Source organism: Phragmites australis, chromosome 2 (assembly GCF_958298935.1).
Source record: "Phragmites australis chromosome 2, lpPhrAust1.1, whole genome shotgun sequence".
Classification (NCBI taxonomy): Eukaryota; Viridiplantae; Streptophyta; class Magnoliopsida; order Poales; family Poaceae; genus Phragmites; species Phragmites australis.
In genome coordinates, this window is record NC_084922.1 from 3,875,416 (window position 1) to 3,896,163 (window position 20,748).

Below are 20,748 nucleotides of genomic sequence, written 5' to 3' on the forward strand. Positions count from 1 at the left end.
TAGCTGTGAGCATAATTTCCTTATTTTTAGGGAAATGGGCATCACTTACTTTTGTCTAGAGAGATACACATGCCGATTTGAAAACTCATTCGTTGTATCTGTATGGAAGTGTTCTTATAGTATGCACAAAGAAATGCAATTAGTTTCATTTCTGGGTTACAAAGAAAAGTTTTTTTTTTCGAACACACAGTCAAGAGAAGTAAGAAATCCAACCAGTACAAATCACAAACAAAACAAAAAAAACGAAAACACAAACAACACACACACACACACTCGAACTCTTATCCAACATGATTACAAGGAAAAGTTATTTTATATTTTGTTTAGTTTCTACAATCTACTTTTGTGAGCATCGAAGCTGACTGGGTCTTCGAAATGCAGTTAAATTTCTTCATTTTGCTTACCTTTAGAAACCTTTTTCCTAACTTCTTATATTGTTGGCTTATTTCTGCATGCTTCAGTTGCTTAAGAGCTCTGCAGAATGGTGACTCTGAGGAATTCCATGTGAAACTTTGTCAAACCAAGATGGTATTGTTCACAATTTATTTTGTGGTCACTTCCCCAATTGGACTTGTGGTGAATATAACTTTGAAATATTTTCTTTATCCCCTTCTAGGATCTTGTATTGACTTTGTCAAATGCTAGCAAGGAGAGCACAAAATACATACATTCTACCATCCTTAAATTACAGGTGATGGCTTCTTATCTTATGGTAGTTTCATGTTGGTGGATCAAATCAGGTGCATTATCCCTTACTTCGTTATCTGCAGATGCTAGATCATGTTACTATGGTTTGGGACCTACGTTGGAACTTTTTTCCCAATCAGACGTCAAAATCTTATCTTGGAACCAAGGAATTTTCTCCCGTACCTACTGTACCTACAGGGTTGCAGGTTCTGCCCACGCCTCTCTTGGCCAGTTCTCTCAATTTATATTCAGATTTCAGATGATGAGTTCAGGAACTGTGTTTATCTATTAGCATGAATTCATTTCTATTGCTGATGTGTCAGAAATTGTATAAATGGGACATAGATTCAGCTGAACCTAGCAGCTAGCACTCCTTGTCTATTCTTATGGTGATTTTTTTCCCGTTAGTTGCTTAATTCTGTTAGGAATAACAACTTGTATTCAATAGTAGCCCCTGGAGGCAATATATAGTCATAAGGGAGTACAAGATAAGGACTCTAAAAACCTATACGTATGCAATATCGTTGCATTTGAAAGAGGTGACATTAAGTAATAAACTTAGACTAATACATCAAAAAATTCTCTTCAAAGCCGTCGTAGAGTGGAGTCTTGGTAATCCTGTTAAATCAAGCCGAAGAAGTGCTAAGTGGAGCACAGGAATAGAGTCATGATTATGACAACAAAATAATGCCCTTGGTCGAGAAGCGCAACAAAGCGACGACAAGAGTAGCAAGACAACAGACGTTAGTTGTCACTAAAGCTACGGAAGGACCAAGACGACAAAAGAATGTCTTAGATGAAAAGTAGCAATTTACGACAAATGAAGTCACCACCAAAGCTATAGAAAGACCTAGATGGCATGGTTGCATCATCAATAACAATGGGAAAGGAATCAACTAATTGGCGAAGGAATATGTTGACTCGCATGGCATAGACGAACTCAAAGAGACTAGACTTGGATGTGGACGCAGCTGAAAAAGACGACTAAAACTAGACGCAAATGAAACTCAAAATCCTCACACGAAACCCACAATAATCCTCTCAGACTTGTAGATCCATCCACCCGTCAAACCAAAACAATGCCTCCATGACAACCACCACCACCGACTAAAATACCAGCACTGATAATAGTAGTAGAGACTCTCACCGCGGAATTCTTATTCTTATAACGCGATTTTAATACTGACTGTACAACTAGATCTAAAGGAGGCGGGGCACCAGCAGCTCAGTGGCGGAGAATGGCGGTGAGAAGCGCCACGAGGCAGCACATGAGGAGCGAGCACAAACTCCTCCGTGCAGCACCACCGCAGGAAGAGGAGCTCCATGGCGCTAAACGACTACAGAAAGTTGACGCGGTCTTGGGTGAGCGGCACGCCGAGGAAGACAGCAACACGGTCGCGGGCGAGCGCAGTGCGCTCCTTGTTGTGGAAGTGCCCAATGAGGTGACCCTCGCGTTCCCCCTGGGAGACGTGCGTTGCCCAGTCGCCAGTCGCACAGGGCGGACGGATTCAAACGGGGCGGTCAAGTGAGGCGGGCGCCGAGTGCCGAGCGCGGCCAAATCGGGGTGCAACCGACTTGATTTGGCCAAATCGAGGCGGATTTGGCCAGGAGACACATGGATCTGACCGGGGGGAGCTCGGCTAGGTGCAGCACACGATGGAGAAGCTTCACGTAGCGAGGTAGCCGCACAAGCCAAGAATAGGCATCGCGGCAACGGGAGTAGCCGAACGGACGGGGAACAAAAGAAAGAGAGAGCCGACGGGGAGAGAGCTGGCGGAGTAGATCTAAACGGGACAAGTTGCGGCGTCCAAAAAAAGAAGAAAACCTAGCTATGATATCATGTTAGGAATAGTAACTTATATTCAATAGTAGCCCCTGAAAGCAATATATAGATTACATGAGAGAGTACATGATAAGGACTCGAACAACCTATGCATAAAGGATAAGGACTCTATATTCCTAACAAATTCATACCTTCAAGATGCAGTTTGTTGGCCAAATGCCTCTTCAGCCCTTTTCCTTTGTACAAACAAAGAAACTGTATAACTGCGCATCAATATAGTGTCTTTACTCTAATACCATTCTTAATACAATGCAGCTGGGTTGGTTATCTTATTGGCTAGTCAAACGCTAATTTATTTTCCTGGTTGGCTAATATTTCCTTGAACTTTTTTCTTTTTGTAGTTGGAATTGCTGGATAAAGAGTGGAACTTCATTGTGTTCCAAACAGAACATAACCTTGATCTTTTTGAACCTTTTCTAGCACTTAGGCGTGCCCTCCTTAAGACTTTAGGTTGTGAAGACCATCTTGTAGAACATTTATTTCAATCTGCTTCTGCGCTCCGGAAGGTAGTCTCACTGTTGTTAACTGTGGCAATTGTTTCACTCTGTACTGCTTAGTTCATTATGATTCTTTTGTCTGGATTCAGGGATTAAGGTTTTCTCTGGCTGCGGCTGCTTTATATGAACTCAAAGAACTTTGTTTTCACAGAGATGAGCGCACTATGTCATATACTTATTTCCTTTCAAGGGTACAGACTTTACCTTTCAGTTATCGAACTGCTGTTTCTGAGTCACTGCTAGAGTTGTCCTTGGTCCATACTGATGCAGTTTTCTGTTTTTTCCATCATGAAAAGGAAACTAGGCTGGTATATCTATTTATTTTTGGTAAAAGTAATTCCATTTCTCTAGTATTGTTAGAAATTTTGTTGTAAACGGAGCTTTTGTGAATGCTACTATTCAGTCTTCTATGTTGAGGTCCTATGCATCCAAGTACAATGTTAAAAAATATACACCCTCTGGTTCTTTTCTTATGGCATATTAGCTTTTCAATCTTTTACCAACATATAAGGCATGCTCAATAAAGCCCATAGAAATGGCATCTTCTCCATGCCAATTCAAACCTCATATGATCAGGATTTCCCAATCATACAGTATGCGGACGACACCCTACTGTTCATGAATGGTTCTCAAAGAGAGTTTTTTTGCTTTAAAGGCAATTCTCAACACCTTCTCTGCATCGACTGGTCTGAAAGTGAATTTTGACAAATCATGCTTGATCCCTATCAACATGGACAAAGAAAAGGCTTCTCTTCTTGCTGGAGTCTTTGGTTGTTCCATTGGAAAGTTTCGCTTCACCTACTTAGGCCTGTCATTAGGCACTACTTGCCCTAAAATTGAGGATCACACACTCCTTATGAACAACGTGGAAAGAAGGTTATTTGCGGTCTCAAATTTTCTCACAATGGCAAGAAGGTTGGAAATGCTCCCCACTTATACAATGTGTTCTCTCAAGCTCCCCACTGGGGTCATTCAGAGTATAGATTGAGCAAGAAGGCAATGCTTATGGCGCAGTTCAGATATAAATGCCTCCAAAAAGTCTCTGGTGGTGTGGGAGAGAGTTTGTAGGCCAAAAAGGAATGGAGGTTTGGGGGTGATCAATCTCCAACTTCAGAATGAAGCCTCGTTGTTGAAAAATCTTAACAAATTCTACAACAAACATGACTTTCCCTGGGTGCATCTGGTTTGGAATTCATATTACAGAGAAAACCAACTTGTGCCCCACGTGTCTAGTAACAAAGGGTCTTTTTGGTGGAGAGACATCCTCAAATTTGTGGATCACTTCCGTGGCATAGCTCATTGCCATATTGGTAAGGGGGATACCGTCTTGTTATGGAATGATCTTTGGGACGGTGCCCTGATTAAAGATATGCTACCCAGGCTGTTCTCTTTTGCTACGAATGAAAATATAATAGTGGTCGCTTTCAGACAAGATACAAATATTTAAAATCACTTTCACATCCCTTTATCGGAACTGGCTTATCAGGAGCTTACTGTGTTACACGCAAAATTTAATGGAATTCAAAGTTGTACTGATATGGTTGATGAATGGCTTTGCATCTGGGGATCCAATATCTACACTGCGAACAAGTTTTACAACCTCCCTTTCAGAAATATTCAACCTCCTCCCCTTCAATGGATCCGGAATTCCAAATGCAGCAGGAAACTTATAGTCTTTGTGTGGCTGCTTCTAATGGATAGACTAAACACAAAGAACATTCTTAAAAGGAAAAGATTGAAGATTTAGGGAAATAATTACAACTGTGTTCTATGCTCCAACAACTTTGAAGAAACTGCCTACCACCTATTTTTCTCCTGCCATTTTGGTGGCATCTGCTGGCAGTTCTTTCAGATATACTGGGATCATAACCTTAAATTCTTCGCAATGATGCAGCAGGTTGCCTTGGTTTTTCAGCAACCCTTCTTCATGGACATCTTCATCATAGGCACCTGGCGTATCTGGAAGCAGAGAAACGATTTTATTTTTAGAGGCATTAATCCGACTTTCCCCACCTGAAAAAAGGATTCTTTACTGAAATTTCCTTACAGTTGAGTCGGTTCCCTGAAACTCGAAGGGCATAGATTTCTTCTTGGCTTGCTCTGCTTGTTTAGCTTTTCCCTTAGGCGATGCCTCTTTGTACATTTCTTTCGCTTTTACCTTTTTTATTTATGATATAAAATACCACAGTGGGGGCTTCCCCTGCTGTTTTCCGCTCAAAAAACTTATAAGGCATGCATGTAGCATAATGCTATTTTCTCTATTTTGTCCCCATCCATTTCATTCTTTCTCCTTAGTATTTATTCTTGATCACTAACATATACCGTCATCTCTCATCTTTCCAAAGAACATATAAAGAGGTACACGTTAGTCAAGGTATTTTACCATATAGTTTAATCAAATTTGAATTCCCTTAACCTTAGAGTATGGTTAAAATACGCCTTATAAAATGGACAAGAGGGACTACATCATGTCAGGGACAATTTGGGCTTTGTTGTCCTTGGGTTTTGTCCGTGAAATAGCTTTTTAATTCTAAGGTCCCATATGGAACAGGACTTTTCATAGGCATTCTAGTGAAACCTCTCTATTTCCTATATAAGTCTTGTGCAGTTCCCGCCTTCCAAATGGATCTGTACTTCCAGATTATTCATAAAATTGTATTGCTATACTACTGCAATCCATGCATTGGATGGCTCTTAACTAGTTTCTTTGAATTTTCCTTCTTTAATTTTTCCATCATTACAACGTTTTGCGGAATGGCTGAGCAGCACTTTTGTGATATTAAATGAAATACAATATTTTTTGTACTAATAATGATGCAACATGTTGATTTAAAAAATATTCCAAGTCTGCAGCTTCTTTTGCTGAATTAGTTCTGCATTCCTAATCGGTCTTTCACCATTTGATCTATGTTGAAGCAATAACTTAGTTGGAAGAACTTGATATCTTCTCTCGTTTGTCATGTTAATATTTCAACATGTTAGTGTTTATACATTGCCTACTTCTTGAGAGTGTTTGTAGTGTGTGGATCGATTGGTGTTCATATTCTGAGAACCCTACATTCGTTAACTCTCCAGCTTGAAGAGGCTAAACTGCTGAGAGCTCAGGGGCAGCATGATATGGCTATTAGTCTTGGGAAATACATTCTACAGAAGCATCCTGATAAGAAAGAGATATCAGATGTCTATCGATTAGTTGGCAAGTGGTTGGCTGAAACAAGATCGAGCAAGTAACCACTCACTCTGTGCCTCTCATTTGGTCTTTGTGTGACAAACTGTTTTATATTTTGTCATATGTGATAATGTGAATATTCTGATAATTACTGTGTAGCTCAAGAACTATCATTGAGGACTACTTAAGACCTTCTGTAGATCTTACTGAAGTTCAGAAGAGCACAGACAAAAGGCACATGACCAGGCAGTGTCGAACACATTTCCATCTGGCACATTATACATATAGTTTATTCAAAAGTTATGAGGAAAGACTTTCATCCAATGAGTGGCAAGCAGCTCTGCGACTAAGGAAATACAAGGTAACCAATTGGGTATGACAATTTCATCGATATTGGACTTCGAACTGTATTTCTCTTAATACAATTTCTATTTAGTGCAGACTAGGGAGTTGGAGACACTGATTAAAAGACTGAAAAGTTCATCTAAGGCAAGTAGATGACTAACTTTCAAGGTCCTTCAAATTCCAATCCTTCTGTTCTTGGTAACTCACAGGCTAATCTTCAATTGCTCAGGGTATAAAGACTGATTATTCAGTAAAAATCCAAGAGTTGCAGAAACAACTTGCACTAGACAGAGAAGAAGCTGAGAAGATTCAGGTGTGCACATAGGTTTACCCACGCTTCAATGTGTGTGTCAATTTTACACTTTCATGACCTCTAAATAACTATAATCATGCCACCTCCTGTATTTTTGTCGTTATGTTTACCTGGTTGCCATCCAACTTTAAGGCCTCATTCCCAATTTATAGTGTAACATGTTCAGGCACCATCAACGCTTCATGTATTATTCAGTAGTCCCATTGAGCAATTAAATGTTGAAAACATTTGCTCTGCTAATTGGGAACAGAACTTGCATTTGTGATTTTTTTTTAAGAAGTTCATGATTTCACTGTTCTATTCTTTTTTTTAACTTAGATATATTACATGTTATGTTGTACGCACCTGCCAATTTCACAGTAAGATTACTCTGTGCCATAAAGTACCAGAAAATACAATGCACCATCCACATTAAATTATATTTCATGTTCTCTACGGTGAAGTAGTAGACCTTTTCTTGTTTCCATAACATTACCTATACCATATGCATGGAAATTTATCAGGATTTTAAACACATCATGCAGCTTTCATAAATGGGCGTGCAGCCGTGCAGTTTCCATACGTGCACCTAATTCTCACTCATTTATGTATCTCGATGTCAAATAATTTGAACATTTATGCATTGAAGAAGAAACCGACCACATAATTTTGACCTTACTGTTTAGTTGCACCTCTTAAGTGCTCTGCAGCATCTCCCAATTAGTAATAATCTTGTCTCATTATTGTTTTCAATCAATTTGTGTTTTCATCATTCGCTAAACTCGAATTCTAGGATGACCGGGACAATTTCTTAAGTCTAGCACTTCAGGGGTACCAACATTCTCTCGTTGTTGGTGGTAAATATGACCTACAAGTGGTATGTTACTTGTATTTGGATATCCATATATCTCCTGCTAACCATTGCTTTTGTTCATTTTGTCAATGCAACTATATTTTTCTGGGAATTAATTTTAACTTTGCATTATGTGAACATTTTCTGTTCAGGTTTTCCGGTTGGTCTCACTGTGGTTTAGTCTTTTCTCAAGGGAGCAAGTCGTGAAAGCAATGATTAAAACAACAAAAGAGGTCGCATTTTGAGTTTCATTTCTTAATTGCATTGGTACTTCTGTCAGTTCCATCTTTCATGGAAAAGAAACATTATTTTTGTTGTATAGGTCCAAACCTACAAGTTCATACCATTGGTTTATCAAATTGCTTCTAGACTTGGAAGCTCCAAAGATGCTCAGGGGTCAACAAACTTCCAGGTGCGTGTATCATTTTGATTTTGTTTTCAGTGGATTAACAGTCTCTCTCAAGTAACAATATTTGTTTTCCTTAGCAGATTGCATTAGCTTCTCTTCTGAAGAAAATGGCTATTGATCATCCATATCATACAGTATTTCAGGTATTATAGTTGCATATCTTACGTGTCTAGGAAAGAATTATAATTAAATTCTACTTCCATGTTTTTACATGTTATTGTTCTGTTGAACTAATGTTATTTTCAAATCTTAGACCCATGACTAGTAATCAGAATGCCTTTAACAATATTATAACGTTGTCAGTAGTGTAACAACTAGTGCTAAGAGCAAATATAGTTTACCAAACAGTGCTGTATCTCAAAATTATGCATTCAATAGAAAAATCATGTTTCTCTGGTGATTTAAGATAGAACGTTTGCTTTGTAGCCTGCTGCTGCCTGGAACCATGAGTATATGTTAGGATATAAGGAGCCATAACCAAGAAGTGAAATAAGATGTGATGTGATTGCAATAAGTTACATGGATACGTGATACAAGCACACCGATACGAAATTTATCAAAAACAAGTATATGTTGATAGTGGGAATATATACATTTATTAGTACATGTAGAAATAGAAAAGAAATATATAAAGCTATGAGACATTGTAACTTGGACTCGGTCCATGCAATGCAAATATGACATTCGTGGCTTTGCATTAGTGAATATTGTCGTAGGACTTTAGGAGTCAGAAGTGCCAGGTATCAGGGTACCAGATGCTGGTACGGCATGTTGACAGAGTATCAAGGTAACATAAGCGATTTACAAACAAAATCCTTCATCCTCGGGTGGTCTGTGTGGAATGACTTGTCTCTGCAGACCAGCACTGATGAGCTGAGATATCATACTAAACAAAAAGGCCCTATATTTGTGGTATCGAGCACACATGAACACACATTATTCTTGTTATTTTTGGCACTTTACAGTCAAACTATCATAGTAGCTAATCCTCTACTAGAAAAGTTAATGATAAGTATTGTGGGACCATTGGCCTAGCAGCATTTGCACCTTAGCATACCTGATTGGCATGATGTTGCTCCAACCAAGACTTGTCAAGCTAAGCATGAAGGCACCATGAGCACTGAGATGGGGCCTTTAAATATTGTGGATCACTTGTGTACCATTGCTTATAACAGATGATGGAGAAAACTGAAGGAACACTTGAACACGGAAGGAAACCATTTCTATCCATCTGTCTGTACTCGATGTGTAATCTTAGTCAGGCTGTATACAGCAGAGTGCTCATTTGAGCTGTGTGCCTATGGCTTGCCTGGTTGTTGCATGGAACAAGTGCTGCTGAGAAATCCATCCATCAGACTTGGTTGCATTACATCCATAGATGTTTACTAGGGATAGGACTACAGGATATAGTTATACATAAGCCCAGGATGGAATGAAATATTCGGAGTGCCCATCTCAACTTATATCTAACATGATTTCTCCAGCAACTCCAATGCGTCTTAGTTAATCTCAGTTATCAGATTTTTCAGCGTATTTTGTATAATTAAGAATTAGCTTTAGCTGTGTTCCTATCTTGTGTGATTATTTGGTTTTCAGCTTTTGGCTTTATCAAATGGTGATCGTGTCAAAGACAAGCAAAGGAGTAGAAGTTCTTTTGTTGTAGATATGGAGAAGAAGCTTGCTGCTGAAAATCTGTTAAAGGAGCTATCTTCCTGTCATAGAGCTTTAATTTGTCAGGTTCCACTTCTTCAAATGATTATCCTATTGAGATGTTCTTATCCCTGAAGGCGGTCACGTGCATTTGCTGTTAGATGATATTTTTTATGATGTTCATTGTACATCTTATAGATGAAACAAATGGTTGAGATCTACATTAAGTTAGCTGAACTTGAGACCAAGAAGGAGGTCAGTTCTCTTTTCAGGCAGCAACTTGGAACTTTTTATCCATATCCATGTTAAAATGTTCTTTTCATCCAACTTATTGTCAGGACACTAACAAAAAAATTCCATTACCCAGGGAGGTCCGCAGCATTTGTCAGCTTGAACTTGTAAGAGAGCATCTTATGAAATTTACTTTTATGAACTTATTTCAGATCGATAGTCATTGGGGAAATAAAGCAGGTTTTAGCTATGGGGCAGTGCTTGGTAGGGCACTAGAGCCTATCTAAACTTGAGTAATAACTTCTGTCGGAAGAACATAGTTGCTTTGTTTTACTGACTTATAATTTTTTACTGCTTTACAACAACAACAAAGCCTTAGTCCCTAGCAAGTCGGGGCAGGCTAGAGGTGAAACCCAACAAGAACAACACAAACCAAAAAGATAGTAATAATATGGATAATAGCGATATATTAATAGTAGTAATTATAGTAGTAAAAGAAACTCAATTCTAGATCATGGTTCTGGAACATGGATCACTAATTTCCATACGCTCATATCCAAAGACAATTCTACGTATGTGTTTCATTCCTTCAAGTCTCTTTTTTACCGCGTTCCCCCATGTCAGTTTTGGCCAACCCTGACTCCTTTTATTGTCAACACACCTTAGAAATCCTCTATACACTTGTGCCACTGAGGCCCTTGTTGGATATGTCCAAAGTTCACTTATTTTATTCTAACTAAATGTAGTAAAATATTTCCACCAATTAAAGAAAAGTTTATCCAAAATCGTTTGAGATGAAGACAGTTTTCTTTACCCGAAAAACCTACTCGGTGCATTACTTACGTAACTTACAATAGTTACAAGCATACGGTCTTTGTTTCCTTTCTTTCCTTTATTCTATATTCTTTTGTTTACTTGTAGGCCTGGTAATCCATTTGAAATAGTTATATGTTGCATTTCTTCTTTTTTTTTGTTTGGCTTCGTCAGGTTCCCGTTGTGACTGCTACCGTTCCAGTTGACCCTAGCTGTTTGTATGAAGAAGGTTCCTTTCCACATTTCAGTGGGCTTGTGGACTCTATTACGTAAGTTGGATTTACATTTTACACATTACTTACTAGTGAATATTGAAATGCTTGGATTCATATGTCCGAGCGAATCGCTTGCTCCGGACACGTGGCTCGCTCTTGTCCACGCACACTCCAACCGCCCCCATCTCAACTCCCTCTCAGAACGGAACTCTCTCCTGCTGCACTCGGCTTTGTCTCCCATGCCTACCCTCTTGCTCGCTCGCATCTCGCGTTGCTCGAGTGCTCACTCTTGCCCTGAGAGGCCAAAATTGGAGCTGCGAGGGGTGGATTTGAGCTTGCGATTGGAGTCTGGGAGGCCACGATTAGAGCTTGGGAGGCCATGATTGGAGCTTTGCTTGTACCGCTTTGCTTGCAATGGTGGATTGAGGCTACCGGTTTTGTTTCCTCTCTCTCTCTCTCTCTCTCGTTGGGACAATTATCAAATTCAATTTCTGTTCAATCTCCTTGTCTCAGTGAATATCTTTGCAATTCCTTGCACCCACATGCTTCTCTCCACGCCCCATACAAAATTCCCATCTTATTTTCGCAATTCCTTTGCTGATTGTGTCATCTTCTCCAAGTCCGGTGAGGTTCCATCCGATTGTTGCAGCCCCATTATTTCTTGTTGCAGCCCATGGTCTGTTTGTTACAGATGTTTCTGAAGTTTGTTGCATTTGGCTATTTCATTTGTGGCAGCAGATCTAATTATTTGTTGCATTGCTCCCAAATGTTGCAACATTTCAGACCTGTTTTGATTTCAGTTCTTGGATAGAATTTTCAAGTAAATCTTTTCTATGTGAACTAGATTTAAGTTATCTTTGTTAAGAGATCAGAATTTTTGTTTCACATCTTGTAAATAAATCCGACGTTGTTGCAGAAGTTGAAACTCTTTGTTCCAGAGGTTATCTGTTGATGTTGTAATGTCTATTTTACGCGATCTGTTTGTATTACAAATTTTCCTTGATCAATCTTTCAATTGCACCCTCGTGTGGAACTTGATCTTTCAGTTTTGAACTGACATTTTGTAAAGGATGGATCTTTTTTATCATTTCTCTGAGACTGTAATCCCACCGTGTTGCAGACATTGGATCCAACATCTGCACACATGATGCAACGGAACGTCCGATGGGAACGCTTCCATCGGACGTCCGGGCGCTAGCAGCGTCCTTCTGATATTTATTGACTGTTTGGATTCTTATGGCAGGATAATGAATGGAATTAATGCGCCCAAAGTTATAGAATGTTTTGGCTCTGATGGTAACAAATACCGCCAACTTGCGAAATCTGGAAACGATGACCTGCGACAAGATGCTGTATGTTCTTCTTTCATTTTAATGAACAAGATTTTTACAAGATGTATCTGGCATATAGTTTTTCACAGCTAGGGCTTCCAACTAAAATGAATGTTCTAGCTGCACTCTTTATGTTTTACTTAATTACTGAATATGTAGTTACTTGTTCAACCTTTTAATCACAAAACCTTTTAATCACAAGAGGTTTATTGTCTTCAATAGCAAGACCGATGCATACATTGGCATAGGAACAACTAGTATATGCCCAATTGCTAGCATCAACCACTAAAAAAAGAGTTACTTTATTAGACTATCAGCCAAATTGATGATTTTGTCACATCACGTACACTTAGCCTTCCCTGCGATGTAACATAATGATGACTGATAAAGTTCTTCTGAAAAAATTCTGTCTGATAATGTCAGTTGAGTTGAATTGGGAGGCGATAATCTCAACTGACTTGCCAGATGAGAATATATTTGTCCAACATAGTATTGGACGAATTAGTAACTTCTCGTGTGAAATTGCAGGTGATGGAGCAATTTTTTAGTTTGGTAAATACGTTCTTGCAAAATCATAGAGATACTTCTGAAAGAAGATTGAGAATCCGTACATATAAGGTAGCGGTGAATGGCACAAATTTTAATAAGATTGTCCCTCTTTTTTATTACTGTTCTTGAATATCTTTGTGTCCATTGTATTTCATCATTGCTTAGTGTCTGGATTCAAGTTGTACATTATTCTATCAATGCTATGATTGTTACCTTTCCCATATAAGCACGTTATTATTTTTTATTTATACACATTCTAAAAATTGTGATAAATGAAGTTTGTCGTAACTTTAATCTAGGATCACACTTATGAACAACTCATCAGTGGTGCATGCCTTGTTCTTTTTTTATGGAAAAAGTAGGGGAGAGCCTTGTTGAGTTGATTATATCAAGAAGATTAATGTACAAGTTATAATACAAGAGGATCGGTAGGATCCCAAAGACCTCTGACTCAAATAAGATATTGTTTAGGATCCTAAAGATCTCTTACCCGAGTCAGATACAAAATGGCAGGTAGAACTCCTGCTTGGTACACAAATAATGTCTTTTTGCTTCTAACTGTTTTGTGTTCGAGTGAAATGAGATTGCAGCAGTAAAATCATTCCTTTCTAAATGATAGGTACAATGTTGAGCAAGTTTATCCTTTGCACATCCTTACCTTGGTTTTATAATACATTTGGCCATATGCTCTATGTAACAAGGCCAATTACAATGTACTCTTCATTATTGCAAACTTTAACATTTGTCCATGCTACATAAAGCACAAATCTTATACAACAAATGCCGCTTCAATGTGGAGCAAAACATCTAAAGTGTTTCATTCAACAATAATGAATTGATTTTTACACTACTATAGATGCAATGTCGTTGGAATTCTATGGTCGTAAGTATATGATTTTCTGACGTGGCAATCTCGTTGGAATTCTATAGATGCAAGTTTATTAGCTGTTCTCTGCTGTGAAATATGCATAGTTTGAATTTGTCAACGCTTTTTCAGAATACCTGTTTCTCTGTACTAGCTTTAGACTTCTGGATAATCCTTAATATTACTAGGATTTAGTTTGAGACAGATGTATGAGCGTTTTGTTTGCTCCTCAAACTGTCAAACATCAATAACAATGTTTTTATTGTTTTGCTACTCTATGGTGGTGTATGAGTTTTCTTTTCTTCTTCTACTGCAATCATAAATTCTAACTTTCTTTTATTTTGGACAGTCTCCAGCTACAAATCTGTAGCCTGTTCTGGATAGTCTCACAGTAATATGTATAATAGCACCATTTTGTGTACTGGTACTTGTAATTTCTGTAAAACCTCAGGGATCATGCCCAACCCAACCATGTAGCCATGCTCATTTTGCAACTTGCAACAAATTTCTAACTACTTGCTTCTCTAACTTAGGTTGTTCCTTTCACCCCAAGTGCTGGTGTTGTTGAATGGGTAAATGGCACTGTTCCACTCGGTGAATATCTATTGGGGAGGTCTCTGCGTACATGATTTCAGGTATATATGTAAATCGCATTCTGAATGCTTTGTATTTATTTGCCCTTTTCTTTGGTTCATACAGTACTAGAAGTGGCGGAGCACATGGACGATATGGAACTGGGGACTGGACTTTTCTTCAGTGCAGAGAGTACATGATGAGTGTATGTCCATATGCTGTGGAGCTTTCATTTATATATATATATTCGCTAATAGGCCATGATTATGTATGGCCACATTAGCATAATTATATTTTTTGTAGGAAAAGGACAAGAGGAGGGCATTTCTTAAAGTCTGTAACAACTTTAGGTATTTTCTTTATCACTATTTCATTTGACAATGTACCGATATGTACATAGATGCAAAATGCAGACATGGAAAGCAAATCTTGTACATTTCACTTACACTTATTTTTCCCCTTGTCATATAATAACCAGGCCTGTAATGCATCACTTCTTTCTTGAGAGATTCTTGTTGCCCTCAGATTGGTTCCAAGGCAGACTTGCTTACACAAGAAGTGTGGCGGCAAGCTCCATGGTAATTACTTTTAGTTAGTCGAAATGCAACTGAAGTCTTTGTCTGGGTCTATACTGACTACTGAGCATGCTGTATGTTGGCTATTATTTTTGTGGGCTCAGGTAGGATATATCGTGGGACTTGGGGATCGTCATTCCATGAATATTCTCATTGACCAAGACACAGCCGAGGTTGTCCACATTGATCTTGGTGTTGCATTTGAACAGGGTCTCATGCTTAAAACACCTGAACGGGTATGTGATGGAGCATGATATTCTTCCTGAACTTTTGTGAGTCATGATTGCTAGTTCTTCCTTTGTGAAACTTTTTTTTCTTTGGGTTTGGTGGGTAGACTCCATTGTATGCAGGTTATTTTGCCTTTTCTTTTCTTTTTCAACAGCATGAATTTAGTTTGTGCCTCTATTTGCAGGTTCCATTTCGGCTGACGAGGGACATCATAGATGGCATGGGTATTACTGGCGTTGAAGGGGTGTTTAGAAGATGTTGTGAGAAAACTCTTTCTGTTATGAGGGAAAATAAAGAAGCATTGCTCACTATTATCGAGGTATGTGTATAATCAAAGGTTTTCTGTACTTTTTAGATAGTTCAATACTTTAATTTCTTCTGAGACGGGATCTAATGTGTCAGGTTTTCATCCATGATCCTCTATATAAATGGGCCCTCTCACCACTGAAAGCTTTACAGCGTCAAAAGGTAACTAAATTTACATAAATTTGCAGAATGTTGTTGTTAGACTGGCTCCCACGGTACTCCAGTCATCCAGCAGGTCATACAACTGGAAGTGTCTACCAGTTAGGGCAGGTGGCCTGTACAATCAGTAGCAGCCGGTATGAATGATGTGTATATTTGATTTAATCAAATATAATCACCGAATGATAAGAAAATGCAAAGACCTGATGAAACAAAGAAATAGAAGGAAAGAAGAAGACAAATAGTTACCTGGTAACTAGGGATGCAAGTTTTATGCTTTTTTGGTCATTGGGTCGACCGAAAACTCAAAAATGTACTAGAGATTCACTCCCCACCTAATTAAGTTAAGGAAAAATGAACTAAGTGGTAACCCAAAACTACTCATTGGATATCCACTTGCATCCCTACAGGTAACTATTTTTTTTTCTCGAATACGCAGGAGAATTGCGTATCATTATATTAAAGAAGAAGAAAGGGTAGAGAACCCATACACACTCACACCCACGGCTCTTAAATTACAGCCGTGCCTGAGAAACACAATAACACGACCACATAACTCCCTAATCGCTAGGGGCTAGGCAGCCAAGGAGGGAAAGCCCTCGAGCCCTAGCTGTCTCCCAGAGCTTAGCCTCTTCCTCGGCTAGCTGCAGAGCTGCAGCCATGCTAGGTGCAATTCCATCAAAAACACATCTATTCCGATGCTTCCAAATGGTCCAGGCACCCATAATGATCAGAGAATTAAAGCCCTTTTGCACCTGCCCGAAAACCGCAGCTCTAGCCTTGCACCACCAGTCTTCAAAGGTTTTATCATCAAGTGAAGGTGACAGAGCATGAAGGTCATATCTCCTCAGGACACTAAACCAAAATTGCCTCGCAAAAACACAAGTGGTGAGTAGGTGATCAATTGTTTCAGCCTCTTGGTCACAAAGAGGGCAACGATCTGGGTGAGGCAAATTTCGTCGAGCAAGCCGGTCCGCAGTCCAACACCTTTTATGAATCACTAACCAAATGAAAAAACGACATTTGCCTGGAGCCCAAGATTTCCAAATGCACTCCCAAGACTGAAAAAGGATAGAACCTTGGAAAAAACTTGCATAAGTCGATTTGACCGAAAACTGTCCTGATGGAGAAAACCGCCAGCGATGAACGTCTTGTTCCCCTGGCTGCAAAATAACCTCAGCCAGCCGATCCCAAAGAACAAGAAACTCGGCTAGCACACCCACAGTCATAGCACCTTGGATATCAAGAATCCAACAATTATTTGTTAAAGCCTCACGGACTGTGCGTTTATTGGCTCTCCTTTTGGAAATTAGAGCAAATAAGTGAGGTGCGAGATCAGCAATTCGTTGTCCCAGCAACCACCTGTCTCTCCAAAACAAAGTCTGTGCCCCATCTCCGATCTCAGTTTCGATCGCCATGGAAAAGAAAGCATGAACACACTCATGCACTTGGATCGGAAAAAAGGACCAAGGCCTATCAGGTTCTGTTTTCTGCAGCCATAACCACCTCATCTTAAGGGCCCAACCAAGCCTTTGGAGATTAGAAATACCCAAACCGCCAAGCTCACGAGGCCGCTGCACTTTGTCCCAAGCAATGAGACAGTGACCTCCTCTGACATCTTTTCTTCCTTTCCAGAGAAAACCCCGCCGAATCTTATCAATTGCTTTTATAGCCCAAACTGGGAGCTCAATGGCCATGGTTAGGTAAACAAGCATGGCTGTTAGAACATGCTGCACCTGAATAACCCGACCAGCCCTGGTCATAAGATCAGCCTTCCACCCAGGCACTTGATTAGCAATTCGGTCAATACAAGGTTGCAACTGAGTTTTTGACAATTTCCTCAAGGAGAGAGGTAACCCGAGGTATCTGCAAGGGAATTGTTGCAGCTCACACGGTAGATGTTCCTGAATTATTGCAACATCCATCTCAGTGCATTGAATAGGGAAAACGCAGCTCTTCTGTACATTAGTTTTCAGTCCTGAGGCTTCTCCAAACAGGTTTAGGATGTCAAGCATAAGTTCAATATCATTACGAATCGGCCGAAGGAAAAGGACCACATCATCCGCATATAGAGATCCGATGTTTGATTGTCCTAGTGGATAAAGGTTGCAGCAAACCTTCTTCAGAAGCGCGAGACACCATGTGACTGAGAATATCCATAACCAAAATAAAGAGCATAGGAGACAAGGGATCGCCTTGCCGCAAACCTCGCCGGTGCATGATAACCTCACCGGGGATTCCATTCAACAAAATCTGAGTTGAGGAGGAAGCCAACAGTCCACTAATCATATCACACCAAATTGGTCCAAATCCCAATTTGTTTAATACCTCAATGAGAAAAGGCCAAGAAACCGAATCAAAAGCCTTTGAGATATCCAATTTGAGAAGAATTCGGGGCTGTTTTTGCTGATGCAAAAATCTTGCGGTTTGTTGCACAAACATGAAATTATCCTGTATGAACCGACCCTTGATAAAAGCACTCTGATTGGGGGTGACTAAATGCTGTAGCCGACCAGCCAACCGATTTTGTTGCTCTTTGACCATGCTGTTTAACAATCAGCTACACCCAGATATCCTATCCATGTTTGAACATATGCCCCAAGTATCTTATTTCTCCCTTCAAAACATGCCGAATTCTCCTGCATCAAGCCATTAAATTAGTGTTTTTTTTTTCAGGAAACAGATGATACTGATTCATGTTTGGATGACTCCCAAGAAGCTTATGAGGGCAACAAGGATGCAGCTCGTGCTATACTCCGTGTTAAACAGAAGTTGGACGGATATGAAGATGGCGAGATGAGAAGTGTGCAGGGCCAGGTAACTATCTTGGGTGATTCCTAAGTGTTAAGATCTTCATACTTTTGTCGATACAAAATCATGTTTATTTTTATGTTTGCCTTTCAGGTCCAACAACTCATACAGGATGCTGTAGATGTTGACCGCTTGTGCCAAATGTTTCCGGGGTGGGGACCTTGGCTGTAAGCACCATGGAAATGTATGTAAATTGTGAACATAGGCAAGAGCGACAAGCATGACCCATTGGGATGCAGGTGTATGGATTGTACAGTTATTCCACTACCCATAGCTGTTTCAAGGCTTGTGGTCATTCAAAAGAGGGGTGACCATCAAACAGGTGCTTGTATCACTTATTGGCTCATCGTTGTGGCAGTAGCTCTCAGCCTCTCACATTAGCCCAACATTAGGTCAGTTTGACAAGCCGCCTTCGCTTGAGAGGCAGCGACCTTTTCCCCCGAACAGCTTGTGCCTTCGCTTGAGAGTTTGGCTGCTGTTTTGTTTACTCTGAGAGACTGCAAGCCTTGAGATTGTCTATAACTGTTCTATAAAGGGATCGTTTTGATCATTGATACGTCAGGGCCATATGTAGTAATGTACAGCTTGTGACTAACTTACGATGGATTAATGTAGATGACCCATGATCTGCATCCTTGGACAGGTAGTCCATAAAAATTTGAAATGTGACCAGGAGTATGTCTTCCTCCCTTGAGCTGCAATAGCAGCTCCCGCCTTCTTCATCAAACTGAGAAAATCATCATCATCTTGCTACAATGGTTCCTGAGCTACAGCATAATTATTGAAGTAGCAAAGCAATGCTCTTTTTTTTTCCCAAATATAAAAAGTTTTTTTTTTAAAGACCGGCAGGAGCTCTGCCAAAAAATATAGATATAGAAGGAAAAAAAAGTTTAGAAAACAAAAAAAAGGGAGGTGCTAGCAACAGACAGGTGAAGCTAGCAGGAAGCTAAAACAAAAGCGCTGCACACAGGCAAGAAATACATGCTCTGCACACCCAGGCAAAGCGAAACAGAGCTGCACACAGGCAGTTGACACAGGTGCTGCACGCCTGCACACAGGCCAGAAGCACACACCAAAGATTAAGACAATCATAGACTGATCTAAATATTTAGCACCAAGCCCGAGCTTCCTCCGTGATTTTGGCAAGCAAAGATGGGACAGACTTTTCTTGTCGTTGAAAAACCCTTGTATTGTGCTCTTTTCAAATTTCTCAAAAGACTAGGATTAGAGCCATACGCTTTGACAGGGACGTTCCTCGCCAAAGTTGCTGCCCGCACCACTCCGAAATCAGCATTGATGCGCTCGAAATGGCCGGTGTAGGCAAAGGAGTAGTGAACCTCCCTCTGAAACTTTCCCAAATGCGTCGAGTGTACCGACTATGGACGAAGAGATGGGTTGCCGTCTCTGGCTCAGCACGGTAGAGAGGGCAAACTCGCTGATCGGGCCATCCACGTCTCTGCAGGTTGTCAGCAGTCCATAGCTGATTGTGAACTGTGAGTCAAGCGAAGAATTTACATTTCTAAGGCGCCTAAGCCTTCCATATCATGGCGTCCAGGTCAGTGTGGATGGAGCCTAGAAATTGGGCCTGATAAGTGGATTTCGCTGAATATTCCCCATGCGTATCCATCTTCCATGTAATTTGGACATGAACACCTAGCTGAAGTGATATGTGCTGGATGCGCTCCCATAAGTGTACAAATTCGGAGAGATGGCCTAGAGTGGTGATAGATAAAATATTTATGTCTTTAATCCAATTGTTATTCTCCAACGCGTGATTAACCGATCTGTTCTTACGTTTTGAAATCTGGAAGATACGAGGGGCAATGTCCTTCGGCATATGGCCTTGCAACCATGTTGAATGCCAAAAAGAAGCCTTTTGACCATCTCCCAAGGTAATCACCGTCGCAGCAGTGAATAAACGTCTATCTATGGAGGTGCATGGGATCTCCATCCCAACCCATGGCTTGTTGTCAGCCGTCCACTCTTGCCATAGTCAGCGTAGGCGCAAAGCTCTTGCAAACTTTTGCAAGTGAAGAATTCCAAGATCGCCCAGATTGGACGGTCTACACACTTTCGTCCAGTTTACCTTGCATTTTCCACCCGTTAGCCGCTCACACCCGGCCCACAGAAACTGACGGTGTTTGTCATCAATGTCCTTCAGAACAGCCTTTAGAGCCTTCAGCGCTGTCAAATAGTAGATGGGCTACAGCGAGGCAACAACAGATCTCGGGATTTCGTACCGGAGATGAAATTTACAAGTCCACGTCAACACAAATGAGCGTCAGAGCAAGATGCACTAGAAAACTCGGTTTAACTCTTGAGTAACAGAAAACCATCGAAAACCACT

General features: G+C 40.2%; 1 protein-coding gene across 5 annotated transcripts in view; it reads left to right on the plus strand.

The window, feature by feature from the left end:
* The window catches only part of LOC133895128 (serine/threonine-protein kinase ATM), a 69,608-nt gene extending 50,657 nt beyond the window's left edge, over window positions 1-18,951 (plus strand). For 2 of the 5 annotated variants that reach the window (XM_062335317.1, XM_062335333.1), the window contains 28 exons: window positions 462-528; window positions 617-691; window positions 771-893; window positions 2,872-3,036; window positions 3,117-3,218; window positions 6,103-6,254; window positions 6,356-6,557; window positions 6,638-6,685; window positions 6,771-6,854; window positions 7,627-7,710; window positions 7,839-7,919; window positions 8,009-8,098; window positions 8,176-8,238; window positions 9,692-9,832; window positions 9,944-10,000; window positions 10,084-10,143; window positions 10,964-11,058; window positions 12,248-12,356; window positions 12,864-12,953; window positions 14,283-14,362; window positions 14,449-14,527; window positions 14,626-14,672; window positions 14,801-14,900; window positions 15,002-15,133; window positions 15,310-15,444; window positions 15,528-15,593; window positions 18,267-18,407; window positions 18,495-18,951. In XM_062335317.1, the coding sequence (XP_062191301.1) occupies window positions 462-528; window positions 617-691; window positions 771-893; window positions 2,872-3,036; window positions 3,117-3,218; window positions 6,103-6,254; window positions 6,356-6,557; window positions 6,638-6,685; window positions 6,771-6,854; window positions 7,627-7,710; window positions 7,839-7,919; window positions 8,009-8,098; window positions 8,176-8,238; window positions 9,692-9,832; window positions 9,944-10,000; window positions 10,084-10,143; window positions 10,964-11,058; window positions 12,248-12,356; window positions 12,864-12,953; window positions 14,283-14,362; window positions 14,449-14,527; window positions 14,626-14,672; window positions 14,801-14,900; window positions 15,002-15,133; window positions 15,310-15,444; window positions 15,528-15,593; window positions 18,267-18,407; window positions 18,495-18,572 (2,746 nt within the window). In that variant the 3' untranslated portion in view covers window positions 18,573-18,951. Of the gene's footprint in view, window positions 1-461; window positions 529-616; window positions 692-770; window positions 894-2,871; window positions 3,037-3,116; window positions 3,219-6,102; window positions 6,255-6,355; window positions 6,558-6,637; window positions 6,686-6,770; window positions 6,855-7,626; window positions 7,711-7,838; window positions 7,920-8,008; window positions 8,099-8,175; window positions 8,239-9,691; window positions 9,833-9,943; window positions 10,001-10,083; window positions 10,144-10,963; window positions 11,059-12,247; window positions 12,357-12,863; window positions 12,954-14,282; window positions 14,363-14,448; window positions 14,528-14,625; window positions 14,673-14,800; window positions 14,901-15,001; window positions 15,170-15,309; window positions 15,449-15,527; window positions 15,594-15,666; window positions 16,010-18,266; window positions 18,408-18,494 lie in introns of those variants that run through there. The other 3 variants (XM_062335320.1, XM_062335324.1, XM_062335329.1) reach the window with 3 other exon arrangements.
* Window positions 18,952-20,748: the final 1,797 nt, after the last annotated feature.